Raw genomic sequence first — 18,662 nt, 5'->3', positions numbered from 1 at the left:
ATCCCCTTGCAGTTTGATAGATCAGGAGCACTTTTGCAAGGAAGAGTGATCTAAAATTGCCAGATGATGTTCCAAGTTGGTAGACTCTTAACCAAAAGGTGCTAAAACTTTTCTATTCATTTTTTTCACTTGAATGTTGTTGGTTGCTAGATCATATTAAAAGGTGGAAAAAAGAAGACTATTTATTTATGTTTCATTTTTCACATTGCAGAAACCTGCCTTTACTTGTCCAGCCATTCCAAACAGTCCTGAGCACGAAGATTAATTAGAAACGGCTCACTAATTAACATCGTTACAGCACGTGATGTAAAAGCAATGCACGATACGCAGCGTGTTAATCAATCGCAAGTACTAATCGGTCTTGGCTGAGGACTTTTCACAGTCTAGTAGTGACTGTGATGATAACAATGCAACAGAAGCGCTAGAGTCAGTAACTGTATATCAGTTCTTGTAAATGTTTTCTAAAGTGTAGCGTTGTGTGTATGCAGGGAAAACCTGGGCCAGTGGGAGCGGATCGCTCAAGGAGAAGAGCCGTGTTCGTGGACGCCGTGTGAGGAACCGGGGCAGAGTGAGCTGCTGGAGACTGGACCGGTCAAAGTGGACAACTGACTCAGCCTGAGATCTTCAGCCTTGAACACATCATCATCATCCACACCCTGCCAGAGACACTGCACTTCCTTTAGGACAGTCCCATGCCGCTGGAGATGGGAGGGAGCAGAGAGGCCAGGCAGGAGAGGTGATATTCACCAAGCAACTAAAGGAAGAATCTTTAAAAAAAAAAAATTTAAAAAAAAAGACAAAGTAAAACAAGCGTTACCTCAGTGGGTGACAGAGGCTATAGACTCGAATTATAACGGCTCTCCCAGGATGCAGGATTCGACTGCCTCAAATCCGCTCTGTGTGGGACCACCTTCGGGTTTTCCTTTGGATGGTTGCTTTTTTTTTTTTTTTTTTTTTTAAATGTTTCGTTTTTGGTGAAATCAAATTCTTAGTTTTTCAAATGGTTTCTTTTGTGGTCTTATATTTGAAGAGGCCTTAAAATCTGAACCTGCAGTTCCTACTAAAACGACTTGTAACTGGAGAGGGTTCAGGTCATCTGAAATGGTACTTTAATTCCTGCTGTGATCAAAACATCGAACGCGAAAACCTACTTGAGAGATTCCAAGAGACGGTAGGGAGCGCAACGCCGCACGGGGCGAGCACGGTGGCAGTCTTGTGGACGTGTTCTGTTCGTTTGTGCAAAGATGTTTTGCAGTACTTGAATGAAGAAATACAGCCTATTCTATGTGGGGAGAGGGGTTTGGGGGGGTGGGAGGAGGAGAGAGAAACAAACCCTGCAGTGTATCCGTCTGAAGTAAGAGGAGCTGTTGTGAAGAAAGAAGCCGGATCATTCTGAACCTTACTGTAGTCACAGGAGAGTCACAATGTTCCTCTCTAAAATCTGACCATGCAACCTGATGTACAAATCAGCTTTTGATCCTCTTGTTCTCAAAGTGCTGCACCTTGGGCAATCCACTCATTTTTAAGGCAAACAGTAATAAATGTTTTATGCGGTGCATCGTGACGCTGTAGTGGCAGGCACACAAAACTAAACCATAAATTCTCATTAACGGTAATATTTAGTTAGTAATTATAGCCTTCCAAAATGTCCATTGCACTCTCTAAAATAGGGCTGTTTATTGTTCGTTTTTATATTACAGTCACATAAAGACTTGTTCACATGTCTCATTAGTGCTTAGTGCTCTTAGTCCTCTGAATTTGGAGAAAGTAATACTGCTGTATATGTAGAACAGGAAAGAAAACAACCACTATGACCAATGCAGTCAGGCTTGCTACCATTTGTACCCAATTGTTTTTGTTTTTCCTTAAGGGTTTTTTTTTCCCCCCCTGAAAGCAACACATGGCACTCATGATTACTTTCCAAACTTTCCATGTCCTCATGTTCCCTCTGGGTTAAGGATAAATAGGAGACACAAACTTATAATACTAATGTCACGATAAATAGAATGATGGTGACGTGAAAGACTTGGGTTATTAAACGTTCACAGTAAAACATCTTAAAGCAATACGTTAATATTTCATTCATTAAACGTATGGAATGATGGACATGGATAGTGATGAGTGAAATAAAAACCTCGACCCGTCAAACCCTCCACCGTCTCAAACCATTGTGTATGAAGATGAAACACTGTGTTAAAATGAACACTGTGCTCGTAGTGTTCAAGTGAGACTGTTGGAAATTATGGCCAAAGATGAATTAGAATGAGGAATCGCGTATAAAACCGAGAGAGTTCTCCGATTGATTAAAGAGTTCAGCGTCATGCGTGGTTCGCGTAGGGTTGGCGGTTCGATTCCCGGCCCACATGCCTCTACATCCTGAAGTGCTCTTGGGCAAGACATTGAACGCCGAGTTGCTCCGGATGGCAAGTTAGCGCCTTGCGTGGCAGCTGTGTTACCATTAGTGTGCGTGAACGGGTGAATGAGACACAGTAAAAAGCGCTATATAAGTGCAGACCATTTACCATGATTTGATTAGGCTTGCGTTTCTGTTTTTCAGCCTGTAATACATTGGGACATGACCAGAGCTCTGAACGCTTTTGTGTCAATCCTGCAGAACTGATGAGTGACTAACCAACACGGTGGCAAACTGCTTAACCATGCCTGTTGGTTTTTGGGGGAACTAAAGGAGTACACTGTCAGATACGGTCGTATGTGTGTGCAGTAAGTACAGCTTCCATTAGAGTGTGTGTGTGCGTCGTCGTTTTTTGTCCCCCCACCCATACTTTTGGCACATGTGCAATGCGTGTGCATGATAAATGTGTTTGTATTCAGAGACGTAAGCTACACTCTTATGGTGCTACCTTAGGTCTTAGGCAGCCATGCACTTTCAGAGCGTGTGTGCGCGCACGGGTCATAACCCCTTAAACAAGAATCTACGTTAAGAGGAACTTCACAGCATTCTCCACCTCAGTGAATGATCATCCACAGCTTGTTTTTCTCCCCTCACATGCACTATGTTTAGAAATTATCATTGTATTATTATTATTATTATTATTACTATTATGTCCTTAATTTTATTATGGTTCCTATTATATTGCTATTATTACTGCAACTATCAATGATTAGCATTGTTATTTTCTTAATTAGAATTAAATTTTAAATTAACTTATATTTTTTTATACAAAAAAAAAAAAAAGTTAGCATTTTTCTTTTGTACAGAGCAAAGTTGTGCATCATTAAGTGAATGGTCATGTAGACCCACTGTTGTCCAAGAATAATGAGGAATGTCGACTGTAAATATAAGAGCAGTAATTTTATTAAATATTTCTGGAAAAAAAAAAAAGAAAGAAAAACCTGTGTAATATTTACTGTGTAGATTTCTGTACGTTTTTCAGAGGAAAACTTAAATGACATGTTTGATCGAAGTAGATGGTGGCATTATTTCAGATTGGGGATTCAGAAGATTTAGCACCCTCTAATGGTGCACCAAGATCTAGTTTAGATGACAGATTAGATGTTGACAGTTGTATATCTAACTGTGGGTTCTATGAACACATTTTATTCTTATAATAAGTCACTGAGCAAGCATGACGCAAACTGCGTGGCAGAGCCCTGCTGCTAGACACCAAATAATACAACCTTTGCTGCTCTTGGAATACAACAACAAAAGAAACAATGGTAACTAGTACAAGCTAAAGACCTCTCCAGTCTTCTGAAGATCATCCAAGCACTGTTGAATCCTCGCAGACGTACAATGACGGCTATTTTTATGAGATCATGGAAACAGAAAACAAGCCCCACAACCTGGCTAAAAAAAAACAACTCCAAATTAGCCACCGATACCAACGACCTGAACATCCTCTGAATATTAAGACAAGAAATGTAAAGACTAGGTCTTTTGCATCATAATACAGATAGTAAAGAACATATCTCCATAAAATAAAATAAAAATCATCACACAGATGGAAACTAAAGAAAGAAATTAGAGACTCTCCTAGAGATGCAGAACAGAAGCATGAGAGACAACCTAATATTAATAAGAATACCAGAAAGCCACCCTGACTGTCTGAAATATCTTGTCAAAACATTCATTCAACACGCACTAAAGCTTCCAGCCGAGGCGGTTACGAAACACACGATTTCACAGTGTCCGCAGTCTCTGAGGGAGACCACAAAATCGCCCCAGATCCATTATCCCACAAGTCGAACAAAAGGAAATGCCCTCAATGACCAGTTCCCTCACGAACATAGTAATGACTCAACGTACTGTATCCCCTGTTCAGACCGTTCAGGCAATCTGGGAAACGTGTTCCACTAGTCGTAGGCAAACTATATAAACTCTATATCAAAGTCCAGCAATGAGGATCAACAAGAGGAACTCCATGCGAGTATGGGAAATGAGAGACTTATCTGCAGCCTTATCATCTTACCTCTTTTTTCCTTTTCCTAATTGTTTTGAAAATTACTGTATATTTTCGCCACAAGAGTAGTAGTAGATCTACGAATTTATAACGAACGCAATTAAACGATTAACTTTATAAATCATGGTCATTAACGTAGTTAGCAGGAATGCAAGTGGCATTAACTTGTCAGCAAAAAACATAAAACCTAGAAACATCAGTCTATGAATAAATTCAATTGTCTGGAGAAAATTAAAGAATATTCACTTCAATCAAATCTATTATGCATCATACAACTCTAAGATTAGATTCACAAGAATCTGATTCATCATCATTAAATGTGTCAAGCAATTACAACAACACTTGAAGGCGTACAGTCATGTGAAAAAATAAGTACACCCCTGGAAACTGTTGGCTTTGTCTTTGACACATTTGGACAAGCTAACATTTGATCATCTCTAAAACAGTGCTTATTAATAAAGTTGATGTACTATAAAAATGACCTAAATTGTACATTTTGTAGTACTTCACAATTTAAATTACCATAAAAAAAAAAAAAAAACAGATCAGTCACATGGAATAAGTAAGTACACCCCTACATTTATCACCCCCTTCAAATCCATAAAATTAGAAAAGTGTGTTCTAGATCGGGTGCAAGTGAGTAGAACATGCCTTATTTATAACCCTCTCATATCTTGTCTAGTGTTCCCTGCTGTTGAGGTGTGTGATGTCATCGTGCCTAGATCTAAAGAGTTCTGTAAAGCCTTCAGAAATAAGGTTGTGGATGCCTAGGATTCTGGGAAGGGATTTAAAAAGATCTCCACATTACTTGAAATAGATCATTATACTGTAAGGAAAATAATCTACAAGTGGTGCAGATTTCAAACGTCTGCCAATTTGTCCAGGACTAACTCAGCCCAAGAGCAGACCGTCTGTTGCAAAAAAAAGAAGCCTCCAAGAACCCCGAAATTTCATCACAGAATCTGCTAGTAAGTCTTGCAACTGTTAGTGTCAAAGTGCATACTTCTATAATCAAAAAGAGGTTGCACAAACTTGACCTGTATGGGTGGCGTGCCAAGAAAAAGCCTTTGCAAGACTACAGTTTGCCAATGAGCATATAGGCAAAGACCAGGCCTTTTGGAATAATGTGCTCTGGACAGACGTATCAAAGTTAGAGTCCCAAAAGTGGACATTTCATCAGGATAATGATCCTAAGCACACTAGCAAATCCACCAAGGAATGGATCAGAAAGAAGAAATGGAGGGTTATGGAATGGCCTACTCAAATCCTGGATTTTAATCCCATTGAAATGTTGTGCTGTTGTGGCAGGATGTGAAACTGGAAGAACATGCAAGAAAACGCCTACAAGAAGTTATTTCTGCTAAAGGGGGCAATACTAGCTTCTGGGACCAAGGGTATACTTACTTTTTCCACAGAAGAATCACATCTATTACTATTTCTGTTGAATAAATGATTGAAAATGTTAATTTTCCTTGTGGTTTTGTTCAAGTATATCAACATCATTAATAGGCTCTGTTTCAAAGATGATCAAATGTTTACGTTCCCAAATGTGTCAAAAAAAGCCAACAATTTCCAAGGGGTGTACTTTTTTTTTTTGACTATATATGGCCCACATTCAGATGGTCACTCATTTTTTTTTTTCATAATTTTTTCTCTCCTCAGCATTAATCATCATCAGGCGAGATTTAAAAACCAACCCAAAGCAAGACTGATCTTCAACACAATCTAAGGTACCGGCACTCATCGGGTCGAACAAGGCATTTTGTATGACCAACTTCGGCCTTTAGTGATAGCTGGAGATGAGAAAACACATCCACAAAAGAATACACTTTTTTTCTCATCAGTTCACCACTCTTTTTCTGCAAATTATTTCCTCGCAAGTAAAACCAATGATTCCCCAGAAACATCACCCACTCTTCTCTGGGAAACGGCTAAAGCAGTAGTGAAAGGGGAAGATTCTCTCATACTCTACACTCAAGAAAGAAAAAAAAACAGAACCAAAACTGAGACACTTACATGAATCCCACAGACCAAACTGCAAAAGAAATTAAAAAATAATAATCATCAAGTCCATACTAAATAATCTCACTTTCAATTACAAAGAACATGGTAATAAATGAAGAAAATACCTAGCACATCAATTTAACCAAGATCAATTGTAATGACAAAGACAACTGGAAATATTATCCATGACCGAATAGCTATATACAGCACATATTACTGTACTAATCTAACCACCTTGGATAATGAATGCAAATATATATTTATTTTTTGAAACCTTGAATACCATATCACTCGCCGTACTAAAAAAAATGAGCAAAAAGAGATTTAAAGTACACAAGGAATATGAGAATGCCCTTGCAGCTCCAAACAACAAATCACTGGGAACATTTCCAGTTAAATTCCATATAAACATTGTTGGACAACAATTTCACCACTCTATAAGGGGGGAAGGGGGGGGGGGGCAAAGTATTAGCTTCCACATCCAAATGTTCTCTCTCATCTTATTCACCCAGATCAAACTGGCTTCATTATAGGAAGACACTCTAAACGGCAAAAATTAGACACTATTATACAGTCACGTCAGTTATTTGTTATTTTAGCTGTCTACCACAGAGTTGAAATGATATTATGAATGTAATTGAAGGGTATTTAGATCGATATCTGGTAAACAGTGTAGGAATTACAGCACTTTTTATATGCCAGTCCGTCCGTCCGCCCCCCCCCCCCCTCAACAGATCAAAAGTAATTAGACAATCGTTTGCTCAGCTGTTCCATGGCCAGATGGTCAGGTGTAGAATTTACATTTGGAATATGTTGCTATTAACGCTCAATATGAAGTCCAAAGAGCTGGTACTGGCAGTGAAGCAGCCATGATTAGGCTGAAAAATCAAGACAAACCCATCAGAGATGGCAAAAATGTTAGATGTGGCCAAATCAACCACTTGGTACATTCTTAAAAAGCAAGAACACATTGCGAGTTCAACACCCTCCATTGAGTAGGCATATCTGTGTCAAAGTCAACAATCAATAGAAAACTTCACCAGAGTAAATAGATCTTTGAAAAGATCGGTTTAAGATCTTAAAAAAAAAAAATTCGGTACAGGTTTGGAACAATATCCTATGGCCAGATGAGAAAGGTCAGCTTGTACCAGAATGATGGATAAATAGTATGAAACTGGTTACCTTGTATTTATTGAGGTGTCTGCTGACTAAAGCCATAGGATGAATTCTGACATGCATACGGCTATAGAAAAGGTGCTGTAATTCCTATCCTGTTCACCTCAAATTAAAGCTAAAAGTCTGCACTACTCATTGTTTAATCTCGACGGCTAAAATAAATATACAGGTGCATCTCAAAAAATTTGAATATTGTGGAAAAGTTCGTTTTTTTCCCCTAATTTAATTCAAAAAGTGGAACTTACACAAAGTGCAAAATATACATTTAGTCACTAATGTCCAAATAATGGCACTATATACATTTCAGGCAACCCTTTTGAAAAATGTATTCTTTAGCCCCGATAATGACCTTGGAACACCCGTGTACTCATCCTGTATATGAACCCGGAAAAAACTTCTTGCAAACAACTGTTTCAAAAAGTCAACAATCTTCTTAATGTTCTTACTTCATTATTTCGGTATTGGTCGACCCTGTTTGGGACACAGCCAGTGTTTTGGTGCTTATAAGCAGGGGCAGACTCCTGGGCTTGAACCACTGATTCAGCACAAAATAGACAATAGCGGCACGCAAAAGAAAATTTTGAAGACATAAAACTGTCAAATAAATTGTTTTTACAGGGTGCTTATTGTTGTACAAGTAATTTCGGAGACATTTTACGGGCAGCAGTTGATTTTGTATTTCATAGCTCATATGACCCTACACCAGTGGGCACTTTTGGGATGGTAATGGAGTCAGTAATGGACAGTCAAAAAAAATGCATGCTATAGACAACTATGTACGATTGATCACATCTGCAGTACCCTGCAGGATATCTGACTTACTGCAGTATTAGATACATACATACAGTATGGATACAGTACAGTGGGCTTTATGACTTTATGACAAATGCAAGATCACAAAAGTCTGAATACAGTAATAAAATCATACAGGGAAAAAAAAAAATCTAGAAACAGATTTTAAGACTGGCGAATGTAGTGGTTAGCCTGCCTAGTGGGTCATAGGACAAGTGCTATATTACATATTTACAGTATTCAAATCATATTGTGCTAATAATAATTTAATAAAATAAAAATAATTAATCAAGAACATTTACTGAACATTTTATTGCAGTCTACCAGTTTGGCCAGCTTGGTCTGTGTTTTGTCAGCTTGTGAAACCGAACTGGATTTTTCAGCAGTGCAGTAATCCAGTAAAAATCCAGAAATTGAGATTTTAACACATGGAAAATTGTAGTAGTTACCTAGTGGAGTCTGTGACTTACTGCAAGTGCAATATTGCAGATACATTTTACAGTAGTAAATATTTTTGTTTGTTTTTACAACAACAACAAAAAAAATAAATCAGTAAAAATCCAGAAATGGAGATTTTTAAACATTGAAGGTTGTAGTAGTGCAATATTACATAAAGGATTTATAGCACAGAATAGTAATAAATTGTTTAATTATCAATTAAATATTGCACTTATCACACACACTAGATAACTACTACGATCTTCAACATCTTAAAACTTGTTTAAACAATTTCTGTTGTTGTTTCTTTTAATATTCATTATTACTCTACTCATCTTTTAAGACTAGCACTTGAATATACATTGTACATCCCTTTATGTAACTACTGCAATCTTCACTATTGAAGGCATGGATATTTTACTGTTTGTCTAGGGTTTTTTTTCCATATATTATTACTGTACTCATATTGTGACACTTTTATATAACACGTTAATGAGTAAATAATCTCACAGTTTTGTGTCGGTACTCTAAACCTACAATAAGTCAGATATGCTGCAGGGTACAGTAAACTTCTACAGACTCTTACATAAACAACTAGGTCATGCACTTTTGAAACGGTCCCTTACTGACGCCGTTCATATAAAGCGGTGGTGATGTGCAGTTCTCAAAGATTAGTTTTAGCAAGTATTAACGGGACAGCTTTTTAAATGATATTCAATTAGTTTTGTGTTCACTCCAGAGTGAGAATATACATGTTTTTAATCATTGTATGTTCATTTCTTGAGAAATTATAGACTCGAACGTGCGACAGCCAAGTCTTTAGATCAGTTTGAAAATTTCTGAAAAATTAAACCTTACTGCAGTAAAAGAGACACTATAAATTAAATCAAACCTCTACAGAGCCCACACAACACACTATTTCACATCAAGTGCAAACAAACAGCAGCGTGACCCATCAAACACAAGCCATACAATAAAATACAAAAAAAAAAAAAAAACAACAACAAAGCCATAAAATACAAAAGCGGGTCCTTACCTTTTAGAAGTTACATCGTCAAATCATTGAAAAATCCTTCAATTCAGGAAAAAAAAATTACATTATAATATGTTGCGGTACTTTATCATTATTTTCTGTTTTTCACCATTAACTCAATTAGCACCCACCAGCTGATTTCACAGCCCACGTGACTGCCCATGCGTGCAAAACTTAAACCAATAAACACAAGGCAAATATGATTGACGTACAATTAAGCAAATCAAAGCACACATTTCAACCAGGTCATTAACTTGGACAAACCCCAAACAATGTTGAAAATCTAAAAAAAATTTGTAAACTTATTTTATTTATTTATTTATTTATTTATTTATTTAGAGCCCTGCCCACTTCCACCCGGGATCCTACAGCCGCTTGTACATATAAGCAATTCATTTTTTATTTTATTTTTTTAATGATAAATGTATCTTCATTAATGCTTTTAATGATAAATGTAGAACTTTTAATACCGCGGTACAACTGAACGTAATATTTAAATAATTTAATGAAAAAAAATAAATATATATTTAAACAAATAAACCATTGCGTTTCCGAGTTTCACCACGTGACTGGAAAGTAACCAATAACAGCTTGGAACGCGCTGCCATGGAAACTGTGTTGCAAACTAGCAGGTGTTGCTGGTTAAACTGGACGCACAGTTTACAGTACCAGGCGAGTAAACAAGCTGTATTTTATTTACATTATAAAAACAGACAGTTATTCCAACTTCAGGATAGACAAGACTACAAAGTTATTTACTGAAGTTTTCTTACGTCATGGAGTATTGCAGACTTTTTTTTTTAAATTCTCATTTGCTTCATTAACAACTTTTAACTGTAAATGAAAAACATAATATATACATATTTTTCATAATGCATGTATAATATATGCGTAAAAATAAATAAAGTTGTCATTAATATTTTCACACTGCATAGATGGGTGTTTTGGGTGACTGAGTTGGGTATTATTTGCAGTTAAACATGAATAAATTCATGGCTGATGTAGTATAATACTCAAAAAGAGAACATTCTCCCAGATTGGAGTGACCGATATTGTAACGCTCAATGACTACGTTTACATGCACGTCAATATTCCGATATTAATCGGAAATCGGCAGTAATTGTATTACTAATTAGTATTATATTCTGATCCCCACCCCTGGAATATACCTGTTTTAATCCGAAATGTGTCGAACCTTATTCAGAAAATCCACTGAAAGGAGATATGCGCATGCTCAGTCCGCAAGGAATTGTGGGTACTAACAGGTATTTACTCGGACATACTTACGGCCATGTATACAGGAATATTCCAATGCATTTGCGCATATAAACATCGTATTCGGAATATGGCTGCAACCCGAATATAGACCTTGAAATACATCATTCATTCGTATTCAGGAAACACTTTATACTGGTCAGGGTCACGGTGGATCCTCCTGGGAACACTGGGCGTGAGGTGGGGACACACCCAGGACGGGATGCCAGTCCATCACAGGACACCACACACATACTCAAATCACACCTATGCGCAACTGAGCATAGGATGGTAGAAGAAAACCACGCAGACACAAGGAGAACATCCGAAAGTCCGCAAACACGGTAACCCAAGTTCAGGCTCGACCCACCTCTACAGTCACAGGTCAGTTTATCAGGTAAAGCAGACATTAAGGTGTACAAATATTGACTGTGGTCTGCCCCTACCCCATCCCGTGGAATAAAACTACCATATAACCACCACAGACCAGATATTATTTATTATCAGTGACGCTGACATTGTAGTGCATCAAGTGCCGCATTACTGCTAGTATTTTAACCAAACGTTTTTTTATCCAACCAGCTGGGAGCAGTCCTATGGCCAGAACCAGAAAAAGGACTAGCAGATGGTCAACATACCACGTGCATGGCAAAGGTTTTAATCTACAGCTATAAACCTACAAGGTGGATCAAGAAGGTATTGTGTATCTAATAAAATAACCAGTAATAACACAGAGTTTAAAATATATTCTTACCAGTGCAGAACACACTACTAATGTATGTCAGTCTTGTGCTGGATATGATCCACTTACAAGCTATATTCCTTTCCTTACTTTATGGCAGCTTTAGCCATGTCTGTATCAGGCAGCCAAACTCCGAGGCACTCAGACATGCAGCGTGAGTTGAAGGAACTTCTTCATAGTATGGAAAAAGCGCACAAAGCTGACATCCAGACATACATCTCCGGTCATCTGGGTCCGAACATCCTCACTCATAATCCCCTCTACTGCAGGCCATGTAAGCCTATTTGGAACAAGCCCAAGCCCAAGCCAAGACACGGGCCCCTCTCACGTCCAGGAAAGGAGCAAAATGGAAGCTAAAGTGGAAGAAGCTAAAGTGGAAGAAGCTAAAGTGGAAGAAGCTAAAGTGGAAGAAGCTAAAGTGGAAGAAGCGACTGACGCCCTGCACAGTTTCAGCATAAAGACCAGGCTACAGCAGCTGAGGATCGAGGAAAGGCCAGAAAGCACCAGTGGGGAATTGCTGAGCATAGATCTGAGGGGAGTTCTGGACATGACACAGCTAGCTAAGCTGAGAAAAGCAAAGCAGGAAAGATGTGCAGTGTCTAGCATGGTGGAACAGGACAGCTGCTTGTTCTCACTCTCACACGAAGATGGGCTCACCTGGAGCGATCGACTGCGCCGGAGGCAGCGCTTTGACACTCAGGTTTTGGGGACAAAAGACCTGACCACCAGGAAGTGTTTGAGTGGTAGAGAAGCAGCAAAGCAGCATGAGCACAGGCTTCAGCAGGTTAGAATTATAGATATAGCCGAGTGTAAAAACAAAAATGTTCCTTTATTAACACAACGGACAAATTAACAGCTGCTTATGTAAATGTGAACTATTCCTCTGGTCTCTAAGGACGTTTTGTTTTCCCAATTCTTCTTCAGTCTGTATTGGATTCGTGCAAATCTTTCTGGCAGTTTTTTTAGTTATTAGTCGTTAATTCCTTGGAAGTGTCCATGTTTCTTCTTCTTTTTTTCTTCTGAATTCCCTAAACACTGAAGTCTTGTGAAATGTTTTCCTGGCCCATTTGACTCATGAACATGACCTCTCCCAGAAAACTGCTTGAGAGCCTGTTTAAGTCGTATTTAATTTATTCCAACGTTCCAAGCATACATCCGAATAAATAAATTTCACTGATCAATTTTAAGCATGCTAATGAAAAACAACTGGTTCAAACCTAAATGCAGTAATATTTCAACAGAATAATGCAATGAAATAAGCATGGGATTCTTTCTTTCTTTCTTTTTTTGTACATAAACTGTAAAGTAGTGGTGTATAGTTTTTCCTCAGAAGCCATATCGGGGGAACTGTCATCTCATGAGCTGGACTGATGTGTTCGGCTAATGTCTGTGGTTCAGTATGCAGACAGATTACACTGTACTTAGTCATCTCAGAGGACAGGAAGAGACTGATGCACATTTCCGACAGGAAATTATTAACGTGTGTGTGTGTTAGGCACTGAGGAAACTTCCTGCCGGCGGAGGTCCCTGCAGAGAGCGCCTCGCGATATTTAGTGAGGTCTTTGATGACGTGTGTGACGGCTCACCTGTATTCGGCAGCGTCCTCCGAGAAATCAAGGTGAGACGTCGCGATGCCTTGTTAATACACACACATACATCATACCCCCACATCGTTGACTAATGAGTAAATCTCACTGGGTTTATTTTGCAATGACTTATAATACTCAAGTATTAATTTCATTCATGTTAACATTTACAGAAATTATCCACTTAATTAATCTAAGATTACATTTAAGTGTTGAGTATTATAACCCTAACCCTAAAGTATTGTATGTGATCTGTTGGATACAGACAGAGTATGATTTGTACATGAAGTCACTCCTTTTCTCCCAGTCACCTCTCCAGGATAAGGTGAGAAAAAGTTTTACATTTCAGATCTTAGGAGGGGGAAAAATTCTTTGCAGTCAAAGCAGTATAAGCAGCAGAAATGTATAACTAACAATGAAACGACAATCTCTGCTAGTCAACGGTCATGACGCCATTTTGGAGTCATAAAATACTAGTCTATAAAATACATTTACAGTCGGGTCTATAAATATTTGGGCAGTGACACAATTTTGGTAATTTTGCCTCCACAATGGATTTGAAGTGAAGCAATCAAGATGTGAATAAAGTGCAGACGTTCAGCTTTAATTCAAGGTGTTTAACAAAAATTGGACTAAACTAAGAATCATAAATATTAAGATTGTTTGTAGTGCTTGGATGCAAATCCTTTGCAGTGAAGGACTGCTTGAAGTCTGGAACCCATGTACATCACCAAATGCCGAGTTTCCGCTCTTGAGATGGTTTGCCAGGACTTTACTGTAGCCGCCTTCAGTTGCTGCGTGTTTGCGGATCTTTGACGTCGCTTTTGTCTTCAGTAAGTGAAAAGCACACTCAGTTGGGTTGAGCTCATCTGACATTTAAGAACATTTCATTTATTTTGGTTGAGAAGCCTTTGGGTTGCTTTCACAGTATGTTTTGGGGTCATCATCCATCAGTTGTGCAGCATTTGCCTGAATCTGAGCAGGAAGTATAGCTCTATACGCTTCAGAATTCATTCCGTTAATTCCATCAGCAGTCACATCACACCAGTGACCCAGTTCCAATGGCAGCCATACACGCCCATGCCATAACACTCCCTCCACATGTTTGAGAGATGATGTGATATGCATTGGATCATGAGCTGTTCCTTTCTTTCTCCATACTATTCTCTTCCCATCATTCTGCTACAAGTTAAGCTTGCATCAGAACTGGTCAGGCTTAGATTTTAGAGGTTATTTAGCAAATCTAATCTGGCCTTGAGTGTTACCAGTGGTTTGCATTTTGAGGTAAACAGTCTATATTTACATTCATGAAGGCATCTCTTGATTGTAGATTTTGACAATGATACGCCTGCCTCTTCCAGAGTGTTCTTGACTTGGCTTGATGTTGTGAAGAGGTGTTGCTGAGCTCACCAGTGCGTTTCTTTCTTTTTAAGAACGTACCAAATTGTTCATTTGGCCACTCCTAAAGTTTCTGCTATCTCTGTTTTTGTCTGTTTTGGCTTTTTTTTCAGTCTAGTGATGGCCTCCTTCATTTGCTTCGACACTTCTCTGGACAGCATATTGAGCGTTCCCATGAACAGCTACCAAACGCTAATTCAGCGCTTGGAATTAATTCCAGATCTTTTATCTCCTTATTCTGTCACGCAATATTGTGGAAACAGACCGCACCTGGCCATGAAACTGCTTATCAGTCGGTTGTCCAATTACTTTTGAACCTGTGAATATGGACAGACTATGTAAAAATGGCTATAATTCCTAAACGGCTAATGGCATGTTTTTGTTAAACCTCTTTCTACGTACACTTCGATCATATCATATCACGATTGCTTTATTTCAAATACATTGTGGTGGTGTACAGAGGCAAAGTTCCGAAAATTCCGTCACTGTCCAAAGTCTTATGGACATGACTGTATATCTCTGGGGTATAATTTATAACTTGGCTAGTAATATAAGTACATTTGGTACAACTCTAATGTTTGGGACAGCTGTCATATCGGGCCTCATTCCTCTAATCATCGGATGATGCGTATGGGCACATGCTTATATCTTGGTGTGGACCAAATGTTCTCATGAGAATAGGAATATCTGACAGTTTTGGCATCTGGTTGGTCTCCATGAAGAAAATTGCTTTATCTTGCTTTTGGTTACTGAGATTAAGATTAAGGATCAATTGTAAGCATTACATTGATTATCATTATTAGTTATGTCAATGGAAAGTCCTAACAAGGATAGTAAGATGAACTTGTGTTTAGTCTGCATGTACCCCCTTCGGAGCCTCCACAGAAGCAAGAAAGCTAAAGGACGCAGCAAGGCAAGTGCTATTACTGGAACAGGAAGCCAGGAGTTCTCTAGAGGAAAATGACAGGTATTATTTTAAAATCCTTTTGACTTCATTCGACTGCATGGTGTTCAAAACAAATAATGGAAGGTTTTTTTTTTTCCTTTCCCTTCAGCATCAGAAGAGAGTATGAAGATGCTCAAGCCAAAGCCCTGGTAGACCAGAAGGAAGATGGTATAAAGCACTACAACAGATGTTTACCCATAACCCCATGCAAATTTCTGCACTCACCAGACTCACCATGCTTTACTGTCTCACAGATGTTGTTCGAGTAACTCCAACTTCATATATATGGCTAAAAGTTTGGCGAAACCTGACCGTCACACCCCGTATATGCGTTTTGAACATCCCATCCCAGATTTAGTCCACACTTTGCTGTTATAATAAGCTCCACTCATCTGGGAAGGCTTTCCACTAGATTTTAGAGTGTAGCTGTGGGGATTTGCCCATTCAGCCACAAGAGCATTAGTTAGGTCAGGCAATCGTACGTTTCCGACTTTGTGGCAACAGTTTAGGGACGGCCCACCTAGGAGTGTGATGGCCAGGTGTCCACAAAGTTTTGGAAAAGAAAGTCCATCAACGATAATCAATCATCAGCTTACTATATTTACAGTACTGTGCTATTTTACACCTCATTACATAAAAAAAAGAGAAATTATAGGGTGCTTATGTTTTATATAATGTTAAATATAATTTCTGTATGTTTGTTTGTTTGTTTTTCTTCCATGAGGCAGGGGATCAGAAAGCTGTGATACTGGTCAGCGTGATGAGGTTGCCTTCTCAGAAGTGAAACAGTGTGAACTCTCCTCCATCGCTCAGGTGGAGGCTAAGAGACAGCAAGTGTGGAAAGTGTGGAACGAGGTGCAGAGTCTTCAAAAAGACATCAGAGAGACGATGGTGTCCACTGTTACCACCAGCGCTCTTGAGAACTGCATCAGAGACTCAGAAGTATGGTCGTTTTCGCGTCAGGTTAGAGTAGAACATTTTGCCCTGGCTAACGGAACGTTAAGAACCGACGTGCATCTGTCTTTTCCTATCTCTAGGAAGAAATCTTGAACTTGGCCGCTTCGAACGTGCTTCTCCTGAAAACTAATAAGGTAACGATGGACACTTTGAGAAGCTTGTGGTTCTGCTTATGTGAATCTCAAGATGTATGTAAATATATAAAGAATCTTGTTCAAAGTGTAGATCATATGGAATAAACTGTCCTCTTCGTCCTTTAAAGGATCTCGAACAAAACGTTTCGACGTTCCTGAAAGTCAGCGAGGAGACAAAGACGTACGTACTGTTTTCATCTTGCTTTACAGTCATAACATTTCTCAGCACAAAGACTGAAATTTTTGTAATATCTATCATTTCTATAGCTTCCAGGTTGCCAACACTTTTGATTTCTCTCTTTGACAGGCGGGCTTGGGAGAAGATACGGACCACGCTGAACGGACATGATTAGGACACTCCGGTCATAAAATTGGCCGCTTTGTGACACTGATTTCTGTTTAAACCTCCATGAGGGGTGAAACTGTTTTTATAGCTCTTTAGTGACGGTCAAGGGCGGTAAGTTAAATAAAGAGGCAACCGTCTTGCTTTGCTCTCCACAGTCTCGCTCTCACAGCACAGGAAGTGGTTTATTACTCTGATGTCTGCTGTTTTTCTGAGAAACGATCGTCTTCGTCTGTAGCTGCTTTTTGTCTTTAATTTATTTATTCATTTTTCATATAATTGATTTACATATGATTCATTTACATGTGATTCATATTCATGTGATTCATTTACATGTGATTCATTTACTAATTTGCTTCTCTTTAAATCCAGTTTTAGACTGTGATATTCCAAAGGTCTTTCCAGATTATTACTTGCTACACTGTATGAGATCGTAGCTGCTTTTTAACTTTCCTGCTATATAGTATACACACTAACTCGAAGCCTAATTCGATTAAAATATTTGGCGCATTTAGAGGAGTCGATCCTTCATACAGAGTATTTTCTCCTCAGAAAAGTATGACCTGTCGTTACATTGGAATATATTTTTGTAACGTGCTTCTAATTTTTTTTTTTTTTAGTTCATAACACCTTATCAAGTCTTCATTCTGAAAATATGGTCCCATTTTGAAACATGTTTTTATATTGTATTTAGAATTCTATCCATGATGGTAATGAATTTAGAATTTAAGGACAGAGGACTTTTGGACTAATGAGAGAGTGTGTTACAGCTGTTGTCAGTAGAATATAAAGTCTATAGGTTATCAGTCAGACACAAGGATAGAGTAAGGCAATTGATAATATCTCTCTTCTTACACCATGTACTTTTGGGATCGGCTGTATAACGGGCACGGTGACGAAGTACTCTATGACTAGGCGCTGAGGACATGCCTTCACGAGGAACATTTACTGCAGCCAGCCATTCCAAACAGGTTGCCCTTTGACCATTTGCTGGCTCGCAGTGATTGTGTGTTTATGTTGTTCATCTGTTTGACCACTAGATGTACCCCAAGCCTTGCCAATGTTTTCCTAGCCCAATGACTTCATGGTGCATTCTGTAATGTAGTAAAACCTTTCACACTTTCAGTTTAGATGGTTTTGGTATTAAGTATTGTTCACCTTTGTTAAAAAAAAATACAAATAAAGCTGTCTCTCTCTCTCTCCCCCCCAAAGATGTTGAGTCTCCAGTGCATGATTGTGCTTTATCCAAAGTGAGAGAGAGATTGACAGGATTAGGCTCTTCAAGCTAAAGATCAAACAAAGTGGCTTTTATTTTAAAAGAAGAACAGGATATAAAAGCTACAGTGAAGATTAAAGAGGGTGTGTGGCTCTAAACCTGCTCTCTCTCCTACCCTTGGCAAAAGATATTGCTATGCCCTTTGACCTTAGCACCAGCCAG

General features: G+C 38.6%; 2 protein-coding genes and 1 long non-coding RNA gene across 11 annotated transcripts in view; 2 read left to right on the top strand and 1 right to left on the bottom strand.

Annotated features, from left to right (window-relative positions):
• The window catches only part of pde10a (phosphodiesterase 10A), a 112,237-nt gene extending 106,362 nt beyond the window's left edge, over positions 1 to 5,875 (top strand). For 2 of the 6 annotated variants that reach the window (XM_017463430.3, XM_017463431.3), the window contains exon 22: positions 489 to 5,875. In XM_017463430.3, coding sequence (XP_017318919.1) covers positions 489 to 609 — 121 coding nt within the window. In that variant the 3' untranslated portion in view covers positions 610 to 5,875. The remainder of the gene's footprint in view (positions 1 to 488) is intronic. The other 4 variants (XM_047154390.2, XM_047154388.2, XM_047154391.2 and 1 more) reach the window with 2 other exon arrangements.
• On the bottom strand, positions 691 to 9,990 carry LOC108263035 (uncharacterized). The gene is made up of 2 exons (XR_001812072.3): positions 9,868 to 9,990; positions 691 to 767 (listed from the first exon to the last, which is right to left on the bottom strand). It is a non-coding gene; the product is annotated as an uncharacterized LOC108263035 (long non-coding RNA).
• On the top strand, positions 7,170 to 18,549 carry LOC108263033 (uncharacterized protein C6orf118). 4 transcript variants are annotated; one of them, XR_001812071.3, is made up of 13 exons: positions 7,170 to 11,502; positions 11,701 to 11,814; positions 11,961 to 12,644; positions 13,356 to 13,478; positions 13,712 to 13,771; positions 15,699 to 15,811; positions 15,900 to 15,958; positions 16,515 to 16,732; positions 16,828 to 16,881; positions 17,010 to 17,062; positions 17,189 to 17,338; positions 18,126 to 18,195; positions 18,437 to 18,549. XR_001812071.3 is itself a non-coding variant. In XM_017463434.3 (11 exons), exons 3-11 carry the CDS (start codon positions 12,207 to 12,209, stop codon positions 17,232 to 17,234), a joined length of 1,164 nt encoding a protein of 387 aa, XP_017318923.1. In that variant the 5' UTR covers positions 7,170 to 11,502; positions 11,701 to 11,814; positions 11,961 to 12,206; the 3' UTR covers positions 17,235 to 18,549. The 4 variants fall into 4 exon arrangements, 1 of the variants encoding a protein (XP_017318923.1); XR_001812070.3 differs by having other exon boundaries at positions 18,126 to 18,549; XR_001812068.3 differs by having other exon boundaries at positions 17,189 to 18,195.
• Positions 18,550 to 18,662: the final 113 nt, after the last annotated feature.

The sequence above is a fragment of the Ictalurus punctatus genome, chromosome 3 (assembly GCF_001660625.3).
Source record: "Ictalurus punctatus breed USDA103 chromosome 3, Coco_2.0, whole genome shotgun sequence".
NCBI classification, from domain to species: Eukaryota; Metazoa; Chordata; class Actinopteri; order Siluriformes; family Ictaluridae; genus Ictalurus; species Ictalurus punctatus.
Note: the sequence above shows the minus strand (reverse complement) of the source record. Positions and strands in the feature narration are given on the sequence as shown.

What these genes read in the sequence shown, in the direction of transcription:
- LOC108263033 (XM_017463434.3), top strand. Translation starts at nt 12,207, where the DNA reads ATGGAAGCTAAAGTGGAAGAAGCTAAAGTGGAAGAAGCTAAAGTGGAA. An exon ending in GGTAGACCAGAAGGAAGATG is followed by an intron (nt 15,959 to 16,514) that starts GTATAAAGCACT and finishes TTCTTCCATGAG; the next exon opens with GCAGGGGATCAGAAAGCTGT. An exon ending in GTCAGCGAGGAGACAAAGAC is followed by an intron (nt 17,063 to 17,188) that starts GTACGTACTGTT and finishes TCTCTTTGACAG; the next exon opens with GCGGGCTTGGGAGAAGATAC.